The sequence below is a fragment of the Dasypus novemcinctus genome, chromosome 25, assembly GCF_030445035.2.
Source record: "Dasypus novemcinctus isolate mDasNov1 chromosome 25, mDasNov1.1.hap2, whole genome shotgun sequence".
NCBI classification, from domain to species: domain Eukaryota; kingdom Metazoa; phylum Chordata; class Mammalia; order Cingulata; family Dasypodidae; genus Dasypus; species Dasypus novemcinctus.
The window spans coordinates 20,596,511-20,613,964 of NC_080697.1; the positions used below are offsets into that span (position 1 = coordinate 20,596,511).

General features: G+C 43.5%; 1 protein-coding gene across 1 annotated transcript in view; it reads left to right on the forward strand.

The window, feature by feature from the left end:
• The window catches only part of ALK (ALK receptor tyrosine kinase), a 769,970-nt gene that overhangs the window by 211,593 nt on the left and 540,923 nt on the right, over positions 1–17,454 (forward strand). The window contains exon 3 of the mRNA XM_004452341.3: positions 16,477–16,641. Coding sequence (XP_004452398.2) covers positions 16,477–16,641 — 165 coding nt within the window. The remainder of the gene's footprint in view (positions 1–16,476; positions 16,642–17,454) is intronic.

Consider the following 17,454-nt stretch of genomic DNA (forward strand, 5'->3'; position numbering starts at 1 on the left):
ATTATCTGCTTGAGGAAAAAGTTTGACCTACCTTTTTGAAGCCTCCCCATATTTCTTCTAATTTACGTTGGGGCCTTTTATGTTGTGTAAAATATATTCTCTTCAGTGGCATTTGGTATCAGATTTCTGGCCTCTTGTCTTGAATGACAGGAGCCCACTAATTCCATCATTGACAAGCAGAGAGCTGTCCGTTCCTCCCCGAGGCTTTGAAGGAGGGAGGACGTCAACAGAAAGAGTTTTTTTCCCTTCCTTTTATCATCAGCTCTGAAGTCTTTAGACTTATTTATAGGCTTGACTAAAGGATTGGGCTCTAACTACCTACGCAGATAAAAATCTTTTCCACCCAGCCGCATCAGGTGCTGAGAAATTGAGGCCACCTGGGGATTTTGAAAGGGAGTTTTGATCACCTTGAGTTCTAGAGCACAGAGACAGATCATATCTTTCCCAACTTTAATTCATATTTGCCCACTCTGGAATGAGAGGCATCAGATCGTCACGTGAAACAGAATGACCTGAGTCTGTCCTCGGTGGGGAGGAGAAGGAGGTTTTTCATTTACTAAAGAAGCAAAAAGTGTGATACTTTGCCAAACTCTTTCCCACCCATTTTTCTCATTTAATCACTGTTATGAAATTGTGAGATGGATGAAGATTATTTTATGTACCACTTTTATAGAAATGTCTGAAAGCCAAAGAAATTTATCACTGTCCTCTTGAGTTATAGATCAGGTGAGCAGTTAGGAAAGAGTGATCACAGATTTTCTGACTCAAACTGAGTGCTTTTTTGACCATATCACACATTTATTTCAAAGATGGACTTTCTCTCCTGGTCTTGGGCTGAATGGGTAGTCTGATGTCCGAATCTTGGGCAGCTATAGGACCATGACTTGCCCCCTTGGTGCTGGGGCCAGTCTTGTCCTCTCTCCTACCACTTCTTCCCATCCCAGACCACGGTCCCTCACCTTCCAGCCTTCTAAGATCCTGAACACTGACTCCTGGAAAAGAAGATATTCTCCTTCATACTAACATTAGAGCACAATAAAGTTTGCTGGACTTGAAATGAAAGTTCCACTAAAACTTTGCTTTCAGTTCTATGGGGACCCATCCAATTTAGGGGCTGGTGCTTTTGGAGAGAAAGAAAAATCAGACTTTTTAATTACTTTCTCTGCCACCACTATCACCACCAGCAGTTCTGTTAATATATCAATTTTTTTGATTAAAAAGATGGGGTAAATTCTCTCTCTTAAAAACACACACACACAACCTACCACAGAATCAAAAATGGAAAATAAAAAGGGCCTCCAGCCCTTATGGGATTTGCTTCCTAGCTCTGGCAGGACGTCAGTTTGATCACATTTCTGAAATTACATATTTAATGTGGCTGGCCGTGATCAGACATTCTGGCCCTCAGGAGCCTGGCGTCAGTGAAAAGCAGCTCCCAGCTTCTTTGTGGACCATTGTCGGGGATGAATGCTCTCCTAAACTCTCCTGCTCTTGACAAGCCAGGCCCTTTTTGTGTTCTATTCCTAGCCCTGCTCCACCGAGCTAGGGAGTCCAGTTCTTTCCTAGCCCATGCTTTCATATTTTTATGTACTGCATGGTAATCAAAAGACTTCTGGATGCCTTCACCAAGAAGGCTCAGTCCCAAAGGGGATAGCAATGCTGGGAATCATACAAGGTGGAGGGAAAGTCAGCATTTGTCACCTTAAGGACCACTGACATGCTGGGTAGATGAATTCAATCCACGGAAATTAAATATGAAGCAACCGGCTTAGATGTTTTGAGCAGGGGCCTATTAAAAATGTTCTACTTGGTGATTTACATTTAAAAGGAAGACACATAAAGCCATTCAAGAAATACTATCTTCCAAAAAAGAACGATTTATCTCTGCATTAGTGGCAGATGGGAAAAGTAGAAAGCAAAAAGTCAAAATAAAAGACAGTAAGAGAGAGAATGACCAACTGAAACAAAGACAAGAGATGACTTGAAACAATTATCACAGATAGAGAGGGAAAGGCATCGACGAAGAGAAAGAAAGAGAGAGACAAATGGATGAGGGGACAGAGACAGAAGGACACACACACAGAAAGAGAGAAGAGCCTAAAGGCTCGCTTAAGGTGTCTGGTCTCCTTTCCATTTATTCTTTCTATTGCTAATGTTTTCAGCTCCCACCTGGGCAGCGAGCTCCCTAATGCTTGTTCCCAGCTTGACATCCCTCCTAAGGGTCATTCCTGCAGCCCTACCTGCCTCTATTGTGTGTCCAACCACAGAGAGTGGGAGGATGGGTATAAACATCCGTTGAACACCAAATATGCCTCCTGGTACTTCTCTCGGCATGTCAGTGGTAACGATAAGTAGGGCACACTCCCTTCCCTCAAGGAGTTCTCACGGAAGAGGCAAACATGTCTGTTCAAAGAGGCATGTTCCAAGTGCCCTGGAATACAGAGGAAAGCAGACCAGTTCTGTAGGTGACTCAGGAACCCATCCTGGAACTGGGGACACCTATGCTGGGCCTTGGACCCAAGGAACACCAGGACTAATGGGTCCTTTGTACCTGTCTCCCCAAAGCCCACCTGTTCCATCTTGCAAGGCCCAGGTAAGTCCTGCTGACCCCAACACCACTGAGCCTTTCCTGAGTATTTAAGGCTGGCTACCCTAGTATCTATTTCTCCTTGGAATTTTTTGATGGAATCAGCTACACTAGTGTGTGATCATACCTCTCTTGAAATTTGAGAAAATTTTGACTTGTATAGAATGATTTTATCCTGAGTATTCCAATTTCTCTAAGAATCCCATTGGACAATGCCCCTCCTCACAGAACCTGGGGCTTTCCTGCTGTTTCTTTTCAGCCAAGTAACTTTCCTAGTTTGTATTTCATTCCCTTTATGGGCCCAAGTGTAAACTAGGTCACCTGATAAAGCAATCATGCATGAGTTTAGTGTACCCAAGTGGAAGCGGAGAAGATGTTAAATGCCACTTTCATCTTTCCTTCTTTCCTTCTTCCTTCCTTCCCCTCTTTCCTTCCCTCTGTTTCTCTCTCTCTGTCTCTCTTTCTTGCTTTATCTTTCTAACTCTCTTACTTTCACTTGTCCAATGAATGTCAACAATTTGCCAAGCTCTTTGTGCCTCCCCTCATAGAGTCTAGCCAAGTCCACTTTTATCACAGGTCTAACATGGATACAAACATTCATCTGGAAGGTGCTTTATGATTATGCTCTATGTGTATGCTGTATCCCAGCACTCTGATTAGTCTCAGGGAGAATATCTCTCTGGGTCTGATTAGCTAACAATGCCCAACAGGTTTGCTTAATATTGCTTTTCAGGTTTAGCAAACAAATGGTAGGCCTGTTAGATTTACTGGAGCTTCTTTCTTTCTGAACACTATGCAACAAGCATTCACATTCAATAGCTGGTGACCACATTAAACCCCAAATTAGAGTAGCCTGGGAGGTTGTACACTTCACTTATCATTGTTCTCTCATGGAGGAAGTTTATATCATGTCTTTCCACAGCATTTTGTACTTCTGATGTCACATTTTTCCTCATGGCTTAGTTGTAAGTGACCCTGCACCATCGCTCTTCCTAGACTATAAATTTGTAGAGGTCAGTGAGTCCATGTGTGTTCCCTTTTGCATCCATGCAATTAGGATCTCAGTTACTGCATGCTATTTGAAAGTGCAGTCTTTGCTGGACAACCCAGGGGGCACGCTAGGAGCAGACCTGCATCTCTCAGGGCCCAACCTCGAGCTTTTCAGCCCCTGAGGTTCTCAGGGTTAGTAAAAGATAGAGACATTCCCATCAGCCCTTGCGTTTCTGAATTCATAATATCTGGTTTCAGTAAAGAAATGTGTCTAAGGGGAGAACAGTTCCTGGGCTAGACATACTTAGGTTTAGAATTCAAAGCTGTGATTTTAACTACTCTGAGCAGGCTTATTTTTTTCTCTTCTCAATCTAAAAAAGCATATTCAGCAGACATGAGTGAGCTGAAGAATTTTTGTTTTGACAGCTTTGGGACATCTGAGATATTGTATACAGAGCATTTCTAACCAGCCTAGAAAGACATGTGTCCAAAACATATGCAGGAAAATGACTGATCAAGAGTGAGAAAAATGAGAGGAAATCCTCTTAAAATGAAATGTTTTGTCAAGAGCAACTTCAGATGCAAAATCCTACACCAAAAGAGACCTCGGATTAACAGACTCTAACAGTCCATTTAGATAGATGACTGGAATGATTTCACAGAGTCTGTTAGGATCCACAGTGGTTGGTCCAGTAGCTCCTCCTGTAGACAAGGAAACTGAGACCTACGGAGATCAGTGATTGAAACTCAGGCTGCCTGCTGGACAGAGCCCATGCTAGCCCCTCTATAGCAGAGGCACAGCATTTCGTGTTTTTTTCCCACGAAGTATTTCCTCCTCACATGTCAGTCCAATCTATTGCTTTACCTATCGCATCACTTGAAGACTGTCTTTAGCCAGCCCAGCAGGTGTATGCTGTCCTAAGGATTGCTTCAGTGTAGGTCAAGTCCCTGCTGATGTGGGTGAATGCGTGGCCAGGTTTGGGTCAGTTGGCTGGCAGTCATCTGGAGAGCTTCTTAAAACCAAGATTCTGGGTGCTTGCCCAGTAGGACGAGGTTTGTGAACCTTCAGTCTTGAATGTACCTGTTCGTCATCTTTTTAAATCTCCTCTGTAATAAGTGACCTTCCAGTTTCTGTCTGAAGGCAACAGGAGAATGAAGAGTGGGGAAAATCTCAATGTGGGACCTGAGACATGGAATTCCCAGCTCTAATTTGTATGGATTTTATTCCTTAGACCAGTAACCACCCCTGACCCCCTTTCGTTCTCTATGCCATCTGTAAAATGGGAATAATCATGATTCCTATTGACAGCATCGCTGTGAGAGCCAACTATGAGAACAGATTTAAATGTGCCTGGAAGGCAGGTGCTACACAAATGCTTCTTGAAGAAGAGTGAGACTGGTCCAGTGAGAGGCTGAAGCCTGGGTTTGGGTTTCCTGGCTCTATTTGCTAGAAGTGTTTCCCTTAGTGTCTTAATTTGCCAAAGCTGCTGTCCAAAATTCCACACAATGGTTTGGTTTAAACAACAGGAATTTATCATCTTATGGTTTCAGAGACTAAAAGGCTTGCTTTCTTCCTGGGGTTGGTGTTTAGCGCTGGCTTGCCGTAACCCTTGGGCTCCTTGACTTGACTCCCCACACAGTGGAGACTGCTCCTTTCTTTTTTGGGTTCCTGCTGCCTTCCTGCTTATGGTTCTTAATAGGCCTCCAGGAATCTGGGTTAAGACCCATTCTCATTCAGCTGGGTCACATCTTGGCTAAAAATAACACTTGCAAGGGGCTTTTTTTACAATGGGCTTCTACTCACAGGAACATGGTTAAGAACATGTCTACACTATAGTTGGGTAGTAAACTATAATGTAAACTATGGCCAGTAGCAGTGCTTCAAAGTGTGTTCATCAATTGTAACAAATCTAATGCACTATTGAAGGATACTGTTAATGTGGGAAAGTGTGAGAGGGGTCGGGGATAGGGCATATGGGAATCCCCTATATTTTTTATGTGACATTTTCTTTTTAAAAACAAAAAAATAATAATAAAAAATTCCAATTACCAAATTTCAGTATAGGAAAAAAAGAGAACGTGTCTAAATTGTGGGACATAGTTCAGTCTTCCACACACACCCCTGTGAGTTCCTGGTTTTGCTCTCTGGAACCTGAACCTTTAACCATGATACTTCAAACAGGGATTTAATCCCACGCAGACCAGTTTAAATTTCATAACTTACCTATCCATATTCTCACCCAGCTTCCTCTCTTAATGCTTAACATTTGTCAAATCCTTTGATCATTCAAGACACAGCCTGGAAGTTGACTTCTCTGCGAGTTTCTGGTCCTCCCAGGCAGAGAGTCCTCCCAGTTCGGTGCCCGCATGTTGCAGTGGACCTCACTGGTGTCTGCCCACTGGAAGAGTCAGACGTGGGCGTGTCCATCTCCTCCCCTAGATTGAGAGTCCTTGGAGAGAAGAGCCCTCATCTCCTTCAGCCCTATCTTCCCAGCTCTGCAGAGGGTGAGGCACAGGCTCCACATTATCCACATTATCCCAGTATCTGCCCATGTGCTCAGATTGGCATCAAGGAGGACCCCCAGATTCACTTCCAACATCCAGCAGACCCTCACTGTCAGAGTCAGAAGAGTAAGCTGGAAGGGCTGTTTCCCTTATTCTGAGCCTCCTCCCTGCTGTAATGGATGTCTCATTGCTCAGAGCTGATCTCCACCTTCTGGCTTGAGAAATGATCCCATTTGGATGGACGTCATGACGAGCAATTGTACAAATACCAAGGGTTTCTACCATGCCCTCTGGAGCCTGCTTGACTGTGTTAGAGATTCCCTTCAGGGAGAATACCATGCCCACCCTGCCTCCCACCCCATACATTCTGTGTGAATCCTTCATAGAAACTGCAAGCATACAATTGAATGGGGAGTCAAACATAGATTCTGGTCATAACTCTTTCAAGTCTCCAGATGACAGGCCATGTCACCTTGGCCAAGGGACTTTACCATCCTGGGCCTCCGTTTGCCTATAGGGAGTTCAGAATGTGTGGGATTGTAATTATTTTCAATTTTCTTCTCTGGGTAAAGAGCAGAGTCCCATTTCTTCAATCTGTAACATTGTTATGGCCACAGATAAGAGGAATGAGAATGAAGCTTTCCATGGCTCTTTCTTGCATTCGTACATATGTGAACACACACTCCCTTCCAAGGCTGTTTTCTGAGGCTGTGTTTGTATAATTGATTGATTGAAGGAGGCTTGGCCCTTCTTCACTGCAGCTTGATTATAAGTGAGCTAAACAGATGTCTTGAATTGGGTGATTGGTCCCCAGATGCATTCTAGGGAACAGGCCAGTGGGAATGAAGTAAATGATTTCAGTTCTGGGGACCTATGACAAATGAGTAGTGGTTCTGGGTGGGGTCAGACAGGGGCCAGACTTGATACTTAGTCTTATAAAGCAAATGGCCAGATGTTGGTGGCAGTTGGTAGATTAATATCAAAGCTGACAAGTGGGCTAAGTGCCCCTTTAGGAGGTAATTCAGAAAGGGCGATTAGAAGTCCCTGATTATCCAAGCCTGGGCTGGAAGTCAGGCAGAAGCCAAGTTCAGAGCTTGTTTGGGCCATCTGCTCAAAAGGGACAATTAGTTTTACAATGGTTGAGATGGAAGAGACTTGAGAATCATCTTATTCCACCACTTCATTTTTTCGGATGAGGAAACTGAGGCCTGCAGAATTTAAATGACTTGCTTGCTTGCAGAGCCAGAGCTAGAACCAGAGTTCCTTCCTTGAGGCCTAGTGTGACTTCACTTCCAAAAGAAAGCAAAATCCATAGGTCAAAAAGCAAGTGTTGGAAAAGGAGCACCCATTTCTCATCCTTCCCTTTTTTGTTTCATCCTTCCAGCTACAACAAAGGTTGACCTACTCAAAGCTTTTGTCTTTTAGTGCTGGGCACTCTCTCCTGTATCTCCCCTCTGCTATTGCTGACCCTGGAGCTGCCTGAAAAATAACAGTGATGACCACTATCATGCAATAAACCCAAATTATTTGTGAGTCACCACATTAGGTGTTTGACATATACTTGCATTTAATTCTCTTCATGACAATTCCCTGAGGTGGTCCCACATTAATCCTCATTCTACTGATAAAAACTTTGAGGCACAGGGAGATTGGATAATTTGTCTTATCTAATCCAGCCATTAAAGGGCAGAGCCAAGATTTCACCTTGGGTAGCCTGACCCCATGCAGCATCTGTGCTCTTAGTTACTGCCTCCCTAGACACCCTGGTGCCACCCTGGGATTTTGATATAAAACAGGGCAAGTGGAAGAGGTTACCTGTTCAATTAGCTCCTGAGTCCTCCAAGGTCAAGTCAGTTTAGTTCATCCTCAGATTCCTGATGCTAAATCAGAGGCAAAATGATATGTCCAGCATCATGGCCAAGGTAATAAGAACATAGTGTACGTAGTGTCCCATAATTAAGAAAGTACTTCCACATTCATCATCTTATTTGATCATCACAGCAGGTATTATCATCACCATTATTATCATTATTATAATTACCCCCCATTTTATACATGAGGAAACCAAGAATCAAATGGTTAAATGAACAGCTCCAAATCACAGGGCTAATTGGTCCAGAGCTGGGAGAATTTCCAAAAATTCTCTTTCAAACCCTTCACCCCTAATCCAATGCTTTCCCTCATCCCACTCTCACTGAAGATTCTGGCCAGTAAACAGACCTGTAGCTCATCAGCAGAGAGTTTCGAGAAGCCATCAAAAAGCAGTTTGTTGGCAGAAGAGTAGATATAGGATAAGAGAAGCCAGAAAGCCTTATTGAAGAGTAGTTGAACCATCAAATAATTGGAAGATATTTGAAATGCAGCCATGGATGTTTTTGCCAGCCTACTCCAGAAAAACAGCCTGGATTTTTGAGAATTTTCATAATTGTTTAAGGTGTTGCTTTATGTAATACTTGGTACTGGATTGCAGTACAAATTCTGCCTCTCACCCACTATGCATTCTTTGGCAAGCCCCATCGTGTCTCTAGGCCTCAGTTTCTTCATTCCACGTGGTCCCCAAGGTCCTTTATGACCCTGAAGTTCTAATATTGGGAGGTTCTCCCCACTTTTTTTGAGAAAAGGAGACCCTGCCTTGGTGAAGAATTTCCCATGGGCTGGATACAATTCTTCAGGACTAACAGTGTTTGGAGAATGCCAGTTTCTGGGGCTCTATTTAATAAACTGTAGCTTCAAACATGGATGCCTGAAAGGCCAACTATAAGAGAATTGCTACGTCTGCACTAGGATTCTGGTCTTCACATTGTTCTTTATTGAATATACAAATCAGTCTTGTCAGGGACACATTGCCATTTGTATATTGCATCAGTGCAGCAATTCAGTCTCAGCTTAAGTGTAAGTCAAGCCTGAGGAAGTGAGGGCTAGCAGTTCAGTGACTCTGATGTTCAACCTGATCCAGGCATGGCATTCCTTGGAGAGGATGGCATTTGGAAAAGTTTTCCATGGTAGGAGAAATGCCATCCATTGGTATGTGGGAAGGACCCTCTAACCAGTGGCATGATGTTGGGCAAGTTTTTACCTTGTCTGAGTCTTAGTTTCTCACATGTCCAATGTGAAAAATGGTTAATCTCAATGTAATTTAAAGTTCTAATAGTCTTAGACTCTGAATATCACATAAAAGCAGACATGCCAGCCTTACCATTACACAAAATACTAGGAAAAATGTCATTTGCTATCACCTGCTTCAGACCGAAGGTTAGAACACACCTCATGATAAACCTGGAGATATGTTCCAAAAGGGGTGGTTATTCAGATTCCGATTCAGCTAATGTGTGAATCCATTACAACACTGACCTCTTCTCGCAACTCTGTGAATTTAGTCTTGCTAGATTGAGAAATCATCCCACATCACACAGCTGACCAGTGGCAGAATTGGAGTTAGATCTTAGATCTTGTATTCTATCACTGAGAAATGATCATGACGATTAAAGTCAACTGAATGAATAAGATATATAGGTACAGACATATAGGAAAAAATTGCAGGGCTGGCTGGAACCGCAAGAGTGCCATTTAGCAAATGAGGATAGTGAGGTATAAAGTCAGGCCATGAGTTTCCAGACTTCCATTAGACCAAGATAACTATAAATTGGAAAACATTTTTAGCAAGAAAGTAACAACACAAGATAAAAATCATAGTCCTCTCCTCAAATTGTATTTTAAACTAGTATCAAACCTGATGATCCTGTTTTCAGATGCAGAGCCTGTGGCTGGATGAACATTTCTCCCATTCTCTGTGTCCCCATCCTGAACAGCAAATGTCCAAAGAATCCTTGCCCACCTCAGTGTCCTCGCCTGGACTCCTAACCCTACCCAAGAAACACAGCAGGCATCCTGAAAGACATCAGAAGACCTAGACATCAGCTTTGAGCCTGGGCTTTTGGCACATGTAATCTTTGTGTCCTGAGCCACAAACCCACTGGGAACAGGGACTTGAGTGTCAGAAATGTTTACTCTGACACAATCCGTCACCTGGGGCAACCTAGGTCAGACTTTATAAAGGGGGTACCAGGACTTTTGAGAGTAGCTAAGGTCCTTCGGTGCCTGTCCTGCCTCTGGCTTGGCCCCGTCTGACCCCTGTGGGCACAACTCCTCTCCTGCTTCACCGCAGTCCTGGCTTCTATTGGTGTCCATGGCTCTTAACGAGGGAGTTTGTTTCTACTGCCTTTTCTTTTGTTTCTTTATTTTCTTTTAAATGTTACATTCAAAAAATATGAGGTCTTCATATACTCTCCCCCACTCCTCCCACATCAACAACCTCTTCCATCATCGTGGCACATTCACTAGACTTGGTTAATACATTTTGGAGCACTGCTGCACCACATGGACAGTGGTCTTCATTGTAGTCTACACATTCCCCCATCCCACCCAGTGGGCCATGGCAGGACACACAATGTCCAGCGTCTGTCCCTGCAGCACCACCCAGGACAACTCCAAATCCTGAAAATGTGCCCACAGTTCCCTGTTTGTGAGATACTGAAATCAAGGCCTCGGGAATCACAGGGAGGAAGCAAGTCGGTGAAAGCTCACTCCGTCACTTCCTATCTGCGTAACCTCAGCTATGACTTCACTTTAGGAGTAAGAACATGGCCTGCTTCATTGGGCCTTAATAAGATAACAGCATGAGGTGTGTGGAATAATGGCTGGCCTATAGTTAAGCCCCAGTAAGTGTTCTCAACAAATAACATAATTCCCTACTGGCCATCACGGAGGTCCTCCCCTTGGAGTATAGGCTCTTACATAAAGGCAGTGCTGCCAGAGATAAGAATATAAGTTAGACCCTAGCCTCACTTCTGAAACACTTCTAATAAGTGAAAAGATGAAGAAGGGTGAAGTATTGTGGGACTGATAACCTTGGTCTTCTATCTCCTTTTTTTAAAAAACATCTATTTATTTCTCTCCCTACCCCCCCACCCCCGCACCGGTTGTCTGTTCTCTGTGTCTATTTGCTGCATCTTCTTTGTCTGCTTCTGTTGTTGTCAGCGGCATGGGAATCTGTGTTTCTTTTTGTTGCGTCATCTTGTTGTGTCAGCTCTCCATGTGTGCGGCACTATGCCTGGGCAGGCTGCACTTTCTTTCTCACTGGGCGGCTCTCCTTACGGGGCACACTCCTTGCGTGTGGGGTTCCCCTACACAGGGGGCATCCTGTGTGGCAGGGTACTCTTTGCCCGCATCAGCACTGCGCATGGGCCAGCTCCACACGGGTCAAGGAGGCCTGGGGTTTGAACCGCGACCTCCCATGTGGTAGATGGACACCCTAACTACTGGGTCAAGTCCGCTTCCCATTTTATCTCCTTTTTTATGACTCTTCTCCTTACTCTGCAATAATCACTTCCAAAACCACTGGTGGTTAGAGCCAAAAGCCATCATCCAGTGGGCTCCTGTGGACCTTCCCAGGATGGCTGCTGTTATGTCCTTGCCATCCTGTGGGCAGCTAGGAACTGGCCAACCTTGGAGGGAGGCCGTGGCAACTAACAGAGGCTGCTGGACCCCTAACCTGAATTGACTCAAGGTGACTCAGGAGACTAGTGAGATGCCTCTGGGTTATGAGGCAGGATGAAGGTGGCATGAAGAGCCTTGATCCAAAGGACTCTTTGGATCCCATCAAAAGAGAGACACAAGTGTACACTTGAGAGTCCAGGCTTGACCTGACTGCTCAGGGTGCTTCCTAGGCATAAGCCTTGGCATGGCTGCTTTGGTTGTCTCACACATGCCTAGAGGCTAGGTTTCCAACCTTACATTCAATGTCAAGGAGGGTGGTCATTGTCCACTCCTTAGCCAAGGGACTGGATATCTCTTTGGCCAAGGTCAGTGGGGGGTTTTCTGATCAGTTATCACAACATTTCTCTGCATTTTATGTTAGAACAATGTCTTAGAATTAACCATTAATGAATTCAGGTTTTCTATGTGACTCATACCCTTCCAGGATTTCAGGATATAGGCATAAGCTGATAAAAATGCACCAACACACACACACACATATACCTGGAATAGTTATCTGAAAACTGGCCTGAGGTTTTCTTCTCTGTGAACTCACTTTCTGGAAGCTCAGAATTTTCCAAGCCATCAATTTCTGGTTTCTTTGTGCCCAGGAGTTCAGTTATCAGATTATCCCTTTCCTCTTGCATTTTCCAATAAGTTGCAAGGAGAAACCAGGCTGCACTTTCCACATTTAGTTTGGAAAACTCTTTAGCTAAATATGTAAGCTCATCACTTTCAAATTCTGTCTTTCATCTGACATCAGAACTCAATTTTGCCAAGTTCTCTGCCACTTTAAAACAAAGGCTGCCTGTTTTCCAGTTTGCAATGACACCTTCATCATTTCTGTCTAAACCCTCATTGGAAATAACTTTAGCATCCATTTTTCTACCCAAAGTCTCTTCAAAGCAATCTAGGCCTTTTCTACCAAGCACCTCACAATTCTTCCATCCTTTACCCACTACCCAATTCCACATTTTTGGTATTTGCAATAGCAACAACCCTCTCTCATTACCAATATCTACTTTAGTTTTCTAGGCTGCTGAAAGCAGATACCATGAAATGGGTTGGCATATCAATGGGAATTTATTAGCTTATAATTTTAAGGCTGAGAAAAATGTCCAAATCAAGACATCAACAAGGCAATACTTTCCTTCCGAAGACTGACAAAGACACATGGCAGTGTCTACTGGTCTCTCTCTTCTCTTTCAGGGTTTGTTGCTTTCAGCTTGCTGCTTCTGTGGTTTTCTCTTTCTTTGTCTGAATTTCATTCTTCTATAAAGGACTTCAGTAAGAAGATTAAGACCCACACTAGGCCATGCCTTTACACCCACAGGAATGGATTAGCTTTATGGACTTGATTTTCTGGGGTACAGACACTTCCAAACCTCTACAAGCAGGTTGTGGAAAATATGTCTTTTCCCAATGGCAGTTTTTTAGTGGTCAGATTCTCCTGGGCTAAAGTGGGTATCTATGATAAAGTTGAGATCTTTGGTCTTTTTGAAGGAAACAGTCACTTTGCAAAATTGGCCTGACATTCAAGAACTCTAGGTCTGTCCTCTTAGGATAATGGAGAAGCCTTTGCAGATATGAAAAGTTTGCAGACTTTGGGTCTAATAATTACCCAACTATAATACTCCCTAGTTTTCTCATACATTATTTAACTTAATTTAACCTATTGGCCCTGGACTGAGGTTCTGAAGTTGTAAAGGGGTAATTAAAAAAACAACCAAACAAGAACAACAACAAAAAACACACCTGGATCTTCAGTATTATCTACCTCTGGCTCACATTCTGGTTCTGCTTCAGGTTAGTTCTTTGGTCTTTGGGCAAGTAGCATAAAGTCTCTAAGCCTCAGTTTTCTCACCTTTAGAGAAAAGACACCACCATCCATTTCTCAATGATTTTCTGAAGATTAAATATGATCGTGTAAGAAAAATGCTGACACAGTCCCTGGCAGATAGCTGTAGCTCAGTAAATGTCATTTCCCACCCCTTCTTTTGGATATGGATTTGCCTTTACCATTCAATTGCTTAAGGCTGAAAATTTCACTGAAGCACTCCATCTACGTCCATCTGTAAAATACACCTATGGTCCTTACCTCTCAGGGACTGGGTTAGAGGAGAGTTAACGAGAGAGATTCAAGAAGCACCCTACTTTAGAATCTTAGCAAAGGCCCAAGGAAAATAACATTTAACTTGGTGCTGTGAGAGGCTAGTCGAGAGAGAAATAGGCAAATCTGTATCCTGATGTTTTATAAAAAAATTAAATCAGAGTGTAGAAAAGCCCAGTTCAATTTTACCCAAAATGAGTGGTAATGTTTACTCAATTCCTATTTAAAACCAGAGAGTATAGCATTGACAGCTAACAGGAGGCTGCCTTGGTGCAAGAATTTCAAAACGAGCCCATTTGATAATGGGGGTATTTGCATAGTCTGTTTCACTCAGCAGGGTCTGACCCGAACATAGACAGTTGTTAGACTCTCCAGAATTCAGAGATCCCAGGATTGATTGTGCTTGGTGCTGTGACTGCCTATTCTATCTGTTTGTCTAACCTGCATACAAGGTACTTCTGGGAGGCAGTGTCTGAGATGACATGCTCCACCTTTATTCCCAAGTAGAAACAGGACATCTTTAATTGGAAGAGAAAAGTCAAGATAGAGGATAGTTACAGAATTTGAAGCTTGGAGAAAGGTACCAATACTTGTCAAGTTGGTGTTAGGGGTGACTGGTAGCTTACTCTCCCATCTTCTGACTTGTTCATTCAATAACGTCAATGGGTCTTTTTGACCTGTATTTAATGACTACACCTTTTCTCATAAGGATCATTTTGGCTTTGCAAAGTGTAAAATGTTGGACTTGTTTTCTCCTTGTAGTCTGCTGTCAAAACCAGGTGGCTGACAAGCAAGTCTTTTAAAGATTAAGGCAACCTACAAGTCATGGACATCAACTCATAGCAGCAGCTTAGCAGCCAGAGGCAGGTAGAAAGTCTTCCAGGCTGATAAAATATGTAGGCCGCAAGTGGCACGTCAACTCAAACAAGGCGAGAGCTACCCATTCCAGCTTGCCATTATAAAGGTGAATTGTCTGAAATGCGAAAGGGCGAGTGGTATTAACCTTAGGACCAGAAGGATGGCAGCTTCAGGAGAGCAGCTGGGGAGCATAAATCTCTACCAGCAGAGAAGCAGAAAGATACTTAATAGAAGTGTAATTGAAGGATTTTTTTCCTCTCCCCTTAAACTTAGATAGTTTGGCCAGTGTCAGTGGGAATTATTTTACTCCCACTCCAGGGCAGGAACAGCTACCTATGGTGAGATTAAAGGGCATAATGGTGACCTGCTTCCTGCATTGAAGTTGCCTCCACTTCTCTGTTGCATTCTGAAATTTCTACAACCAGACTAGTCTTGGATATTAAGGTAGTGGTAAGTCCAGAAGCAACTGTTAAAATCCACATATGTTAATTGGGAGTTATCACCCATTAGCACTTCCATACAGATTGATTTATCAAATTAGCTGTGCCCCTTCTGAGAGCAAGGACTTTGGAATCTTAAAAAAGTCCAATCAGGAAGGAATTTTTTAAAACATATGATCTAGGTCTAGGAAATTGAGGCCCAGAGAGGTTAAATGGCTTATTGAAGGTCATCAGCAAATTAGTGACAGAGCTGGGCTGGAAGCCAGGTATCACTATGGAATCATCCAGTTTAAACCCCTGGTTGTGTAGATGAGAAAGCCAAGGTACACCCATGAGAAGCAAATGCCAAGCCTAGACCCAAAACAAATCCTTCACATTCCCAGCAAATATTCTGTCTTCCATGTCGTATTCTCTCCCTCTTCATATTCCCATGGCTGAGGGGAGAGGATGAAGTAAGAAGGGCTGAAAAGTCTACGTTTTGACACATATTCTGTAAATCCATTAGCAATCATTGAGAGCTATGTGCAAAGTACTTCAGCCACTTTAGGTAGCAGAAAATAAGTAAGGAAGGAAAAAAGGAAGACGAAGGACCTGTGTATGATAAACTAGGCAAACATGGAATGGGTCGCACATACAGATGATCTCCCCAAAGAAGTCCAGAAAAAGGTAACTACATGTCCAGGGCCTCTTCCTGCCACCCTTCTCTTCTTTTACCCAGTAAACTTCCCCATCCCCTCCTACGTCCCCTCCTTGGGAGAGAATAAACCCTGATTAGCTGTCATGACCTTGACACTTTTCTCTGGAGGAAAGGTTAAAGGTCAGATTTATAAGGCTGGCAAAACAAGGCTATGAGTAAAACCTCAGTTCCCTTTGGCCTTTTTTCAGTCACACAGGGACTGACTAGGATTTCCTGAGCATCAACTGTGGACCAGGCTCGTGTATATAGAGAACACACGATTCTAGTAGTTCTTACAGCAAACTTGAGAGGTAGATATTATCATCTCCATTGTATAGGTGAGGAAATTTAGGGCCAGAGAGATTAATTTTCCCACCTGAAATCACCCCACTGGTAAATGGCAGAGCCAGATTTAGATACAGATCTGACTGCAAGGCCCAGCTCTATCCACTTGACCTCAGACCCCTTCCTTGCCACCATGCCACCCCCACAGAATGCAGTTTCTCATGGATCCCCATTAGTTTTTTTCTTTCCAGCCTTCTCTGGGGACATAATCTAAGTTACAAAAGGGACATGTTTAACTTTTTATCCTCTTTCCACCATTGTGGAGCCCAGCCACGAGGAACTGCCAACTTGCCACCATGAACAGAGGGAAGGCTGTGAATGCCGTGAAGGCCAGCCTCCTGGAGCAGAGTGGGGCAGGAGTGGAAAGCCATCTGTGGGAACCTATTGTGGGAACTAGCTTGCTTTAATGACCCTTGGCTGCCATTTGCAGGTCTGGAGTGCAGCTTTGACTTCCCCTGTGAGCTGGAATATTCCCCTCCACTGCACGACCGTGGGAACCACAGCTGGTCCTGGCGCCGTGTCCCCTCTGAGGAGGCCTCTCAGATGGACCTGCTGGATGGGCCTGAGGCAGAACGTTCTAAAGAGATGCCGAGAGGTAAGGGTAGAGACTACTGGATGGAGCTCTGGGTTGGCCAGGACCACGTTGAGATTCTGTTTGGCACTAAGAGGCTTCCCCACCCTTGCTCTGCTCTGTTTTCCTCTAACACCTGCTTGGATATCTGTGTCTCTTCATGTCTTCTTGGGCCATATAAGGAAGGGAAGAATGCAAATCCAGTTCCAAGATGAGTCTAACATTTCTCTCTTTTACCAAGTAAAGGAAACTTAATTTCATAACTCTTTTCCATGTATCTATTCTATTTGTCCATTTGGCATTGGTTTGCCAGGTAAGATGCAGGACACCCAATTAAATCTGAATTTTAGATGAACTTGTAATTTGGGGTCATACTTACACTAAAAATTATTCAAACTATTCTAAAAATTCAAGTTTAACTTGCCATCCTGTGTTTTTGTTTGCTAGGGTTGGCAACTCTAATTTGGAAGATATTGTAGAAGTGGGCTAAATGGTATTTTCAGAGCCACTTGTGCATATTCAAACTGCATGTTTGCTTTGTGTGGTACTTCCAGTAGTACTGAACTATTTTTGAACACTGCTGCCTGAATTATCAGGGACTGGAAAAGATAGCCCCTGAATAAGTAGTGGGTGCTTGTTAAATATTTGCTGAGTTTCTGGAAGAGATTCGTAGGTACCAAGGACTTTAGTTGAGCCTGCGGGTCTCTCCCAAGCCAAAATTTAGGGGCCCCAATTCCTTGGACCCAGAATATTCTCCTACCTAGAATTGACATCCTATGTCTCTGATTTTTTGGAAGAAATAATAATTGAAATGGTAATGGACTTACTATACTTTCA